This window comes from Helobdella robusta (assembly GCF_000326865.2).
Source record: "Helobdella robusta unplaced genomic scaffold HELROscaffold_4, whole genome shotgun sequence".
In the NCBI taxonomy this organism is placed as follows: domain Eukaryota; kingdom Metazoa; phylum Annelida; class Clitellata; order Rhynchobdellida; family Glossiphoniidae; genus Helobdella; species Helobdella robusta.
Genome location: NW_008704902.1, coordinates 6,725,163 through 6,729,718, shown reverse-complemented (window position 1 = coordinate 6,729,718; position 4,556 = coordinate 6,725,163). Strand labels below are relative to the sequence as shown.

At 30.9% G+C, this 4,556-nt stretch overlaps 1 protein-coding gene across 1 annotated transcript; it reads right to left on the bottom strand.

Annotated features, from left to right (window-relative positions):
• Positions 1-282: 282 nt before the first annotated feature.
• On the bottom strand, positions 283-4,473 carry HELRODRAFT_162783 (hypothetical protein; the record flags this gene model as incomplete). Its single annotated transcript, XM_009024884.1, has 5 exons — positions 283-323; positions 1,891-2,122; positions 2,986-3,051; positions 3,641-3,754; positions 4,465-4,473. 5 exons carry the CDS (start codon positions 4,471-4,473, stop codon positions 283-285), a joined length of 462 nt encoding a protein of 153 aa, XP_009023132.1.
• Positions 4,474-4,556: the final 83 nt, after the last annotated feature.

The window sequence follows — 4,556 nt, the reverse complement described above, 5'->3', positions numbered from 1 at the left end:
TGAACTCAATGATTTATTTCGCCAATAAATACAAGTGAGTTTCTTCGCTCGTTCAAATCCAACACACAGAATACAGCATAGCTTTATAATCCCAACTAAATTATGCCATTATTTGTAAAACTTCCGTATTCAAAATTTTTGTTTGTTTTTATGTATTCAATCAAGCTTGCATGCAATATATTTTCAAAAATTTTAACATCTTTTGAATGACCATAAATGAATGCTACAACTGCAATTGCGTATATTTACCTCTGCTCTGTTTTAAGCATTGCAATGTTTTTGTTACACATTTCCGGTTTTTAAAATTGTTTCATAGTTGTGGCCTGTGGTGTGTGGTTGTCGTACAAAGAACAATAAATTATATACACTGGGGAATTACCAACATATCTGACGGAACACTCTTTTTCAAGTTTATGTCTTTTGAATCAATTCAAATAATGAAAACTAGTACGCTAAAATTTCATATACACCGCGTATGCTATTCGATTTAAAACGAATAGCATTTTAAAGAAATATAATAAAGAGAAAGAGTATTCAAGAACGAGCGGCCAAACGAGTGCTGAAAGTGTTAACAGCATCTTGGAAAACGTAAAGTTAATATCGATGATCTTGCCACAGAAATTGTAAATTGATCACTCGAGACGAATCAGTGAAACCGAGCTACAAAAATTATTGAAGGACAAAAACAATTACGTAGCAAACAGTTCAATTTCTTTGTCACCATTTATTTCATTTGAATTATACAATTTTCTGATTTTTTTGGCTATAAATGATTAACATTATCTCTCCTTTTATGAAATATTGGGTATTATCTAAAAAACTTTAGAACATCGTAATATTAGATTTTCATAAGTTTTTGATCTGTAAACTTGAAATTATTTGTAACTAAAAATACTATTTTTAAAACATTTTTATTGATGCAGGGGTGGAGCCAGGCAAGATGTTGTAGAAGTAAGATGGTGGGCAATCAATCAGCAGATGTAGGACGCTGAATTATTAAAAGTCATATTGCATCTCGTTATTAATCGAGCATGAATTCAATTGGAGCAAATATCTTGCTGGCAACCATCTTCTCGTTCAATCATAATCAGTCCTGTAGTTTCTACCACTACTACTACTACTAATACTACTAACACTACTACTACTACAACTACTACTACTACTACTAATAATAATAATAATAATACCACTACGACTACTGCTGACGCTGCCGTCACTACAGGAGTTGCGAAATAAGATTGTTATTATTATCATTATTATTATTATTATTTCGGTTATAATGAAATACAAATTTTGTGAGTTTATAAATTCACCATTGAATTTATAATTTCCAGCACTATATAAATAAAAATAAAAAAATGTAAATAAATAAATAAATATATGTGTATATAAAGAGAGAGAGAGAGAGAGAGAGAGAGAGAGAGAGAGAGAGAGTTGAGACTGTGGTACATATAATTAATCACTGCGTTTTCATCTTTGATGTCTGTTCATATATATATATATATATATATATAATACAATAATTAAACATAGTTAACAATATTTCAAAAGAATAAAAATTTCATTAATTTATTAAATCAAACTGTTTTTTATAGTTAAAACCAAAAGATGAGAGTAAAGCTAAAAATGAGACAGAAAAGCAAGAAGCAGAAGAAGGAAAACCAACGTACGTAAAAAAAAATCTGTAAAACGAACAAAATCACAACTGCTAGCAACTGACACCACAACAATCGCACTAACTTGAGAACGTTCTAGCAACATGAAGATGCACTAGCGGTGCATGCATGCATTCGGAAAACAGACGAACGAACAAACCATCGAACCAAGTACGAACATTAATCATGCAATAATAAAATACGGTTATAAACAGAAGCAAGCAATGCGACTTACTATCTTCACTGCATCTCTTCCAGAGGCCACTGTAGACAATCTGATAGTAAACAGTGCCGTTGAACGTGTAAGACCTCTCCCAGGTCTTCAACCAATAATTCGTCATCGTGGCAACAAGTAGGCAGCAGAAGGAACCGCACGCCCCCGCTTGTCCCAGCCCCCACAATGTTTGGTTGCTGGAGGGGCAAGAAGCTCCTTGTCTGCCCCCCTTCACCAACTCATCCATGCTTCCCTGAAAAAAATTTCCAAGATTATTATTTACAGGGATGCGAAATTATATCGATGGGGTATGAATGTTTCAATCGCCAGCGATGTGCACATGCACAACAGTGTTTTGTTGCTGCATTGCTTTATTTATTTGAATATTTAATAATGGTAAATCTTTTCAGTTTTTTGCTCATATGTAAATTTCGCTAATTGGGCCATGCATAAGAAACCAAAAGATGTGAAAACCTTAGGCTGGAAGAACATTCAAATCTAATCCATAGCAATTGGATCGAATATGAAAAAATGTTTTCATATAAATTATTTCAATTATTTAGCATAAGTTATCTAACATGAAAAATTACTTTAAAATTAAGACCTTCTTTTTTATCAAAAAATTCGTGATGATGATTTACTATGATTTATTAAAATAAGAAAAAAACATTATTAGATAATGAATAATGAATGAATAAAAAGGAATAATTTATTTGTTTGTTCGTTCATTTCTTTGCGCATTTATTTTCGGTGTTATACCTAATCCAACAAAATTAGTGATAAGACATATCAATGAACTTTATATAAAAAATTTCTAATGTTCTTTAATTTTTTTAAATAATTTGTTACCTGCAAAATTAAGTTCTCATATTTTCGTATGAAGTGTTAACCCACAATTTTTATATCTTTAAAAATGTGGCCTGGAGTTTACTCTTTCATCTAAATTGTCTTCTTTAATACTGAATGCTTTGTTTGAAGGTTGTTACTTTGGTTCTCTGCTTTGTGTTCGGGCATATTTGATTCATGATTCATTCGAGCACATAAAACTAACGAGCGGCATTTCCATATGGTAACATCCCTCGCAATGCAACAACATTATTTATGCTTTCAACCGACTTCGCCATCCTCTTCCTCTTTTTGTTTCTTTCCTACAATTTTATTTCCAAATTTGGCCACATCTACCTGCTAAGAAATGCGAGTGTTTTTTTTTAATTAATGGTCAGAAATGTTGGAAAGAATTTAAAAGGAAGTGAAGGGGCTAGCTAAATAGGAATCTTTTATTTTTCTTGTAGTTGTATGTTGTTGTTTGATGAACCTTCTACCGTAATTATCAGTCGCATTTGAGTTTTTTAATTGCAGTTTCATTGACAAAATATTTTCATGATAATTTCTTCACTTAATGAAGTTGCGTTGGAGTGTTGTTGCCTTCAGGATTTCAAGTTTATTTGACAGAAATATTTTTTATAAAAAATAATTATGCATCTATTTATGATGCAACGCAGTGATTCATAGAAACGTTCAAACGATGTTTAAAACATTACGCTTTGTTTTTTCTTAAAATTTCAGTCAATAAAAGTCAATTTCTTAAAAATTCTTATTTACAAAATTTAATAGGATAAACTGTTTCAAAAACGTGACCAGCTATTATGTTCAAAACGAGTTACGTAGTATTACAACAAAGAGTTTTAACAAATAATTTTTCACATTTTCAAATATTTATCATTTTTAAACATAACGGGTGTATAAATTATTTGCACATATTAATTAAAACTTTAAGCAAGAAATCTTTAAAAGCAGAGTTCTTCAGCCTGTCGTCTAGTAGCATTTGCTTCACGTTGTTGGCCTCTTTAGATGCAAATGACTTCTTGCGTTTGTATGCCGTATGCTATACAATGCATGGAATGTTAGTATGGTATCCATTATACAATATATGCGCGGAATGTTTAGGTGCTGTATAGTGTTTACTACAGTTTGTATGTTTTATGATATACAAACAATGTGTTCTTGTATGTTTTATGATATACAATGTGTTCTCGTATGTTGTGTACTTTATTACAACGTATACATGATACGTCTGGGTGCTTTATAGAACACAATGTATACATGAAAGGTTTCAATATGCAAAGCATCAGTGGGAGTCGCTTAATCGGACCGCATGGCCGAAGTGACCGAGTTAAACGGCTAAATTTGTTGTGACATGCTTTTAGATAGTTAAACTATTGCACTAAAATTTATTATTTAGGAGATAACCAGTTCAAATGTGTTGGTTAAGAGACAATGCTCTGTGAAATATTGCATTTGTTAAAAAAGCATGTGAAAATATGGATATAACAATCGTTACAAAACAGCATTGCTATTTTCTTAATTTTTTATCTCATTGAAAATGTTTGTTTTAGGCGAAACAAACAGCTTAACACAAATTAACGCATTTTTTGTAAAGAATTCTTTGCGTAATGTTTTATTTATCATTTCCCTTTTTCGTTAAAATAAAATCAAGTATTTTTTGTTTTTACAAATTTTTTGGAATTTATTACAAAATGACATTTTAAACCAAAAAACCGCTTCCAGCAACCAATTAAAATTTAATAAGCCTACTTTTAACATTTTAATTCTGTTCCCATATTTAACTTCAAATTTTTTTATATTTTTGCCTTCGAAAAAAAACGTGCATACAATTTACTCGCTTG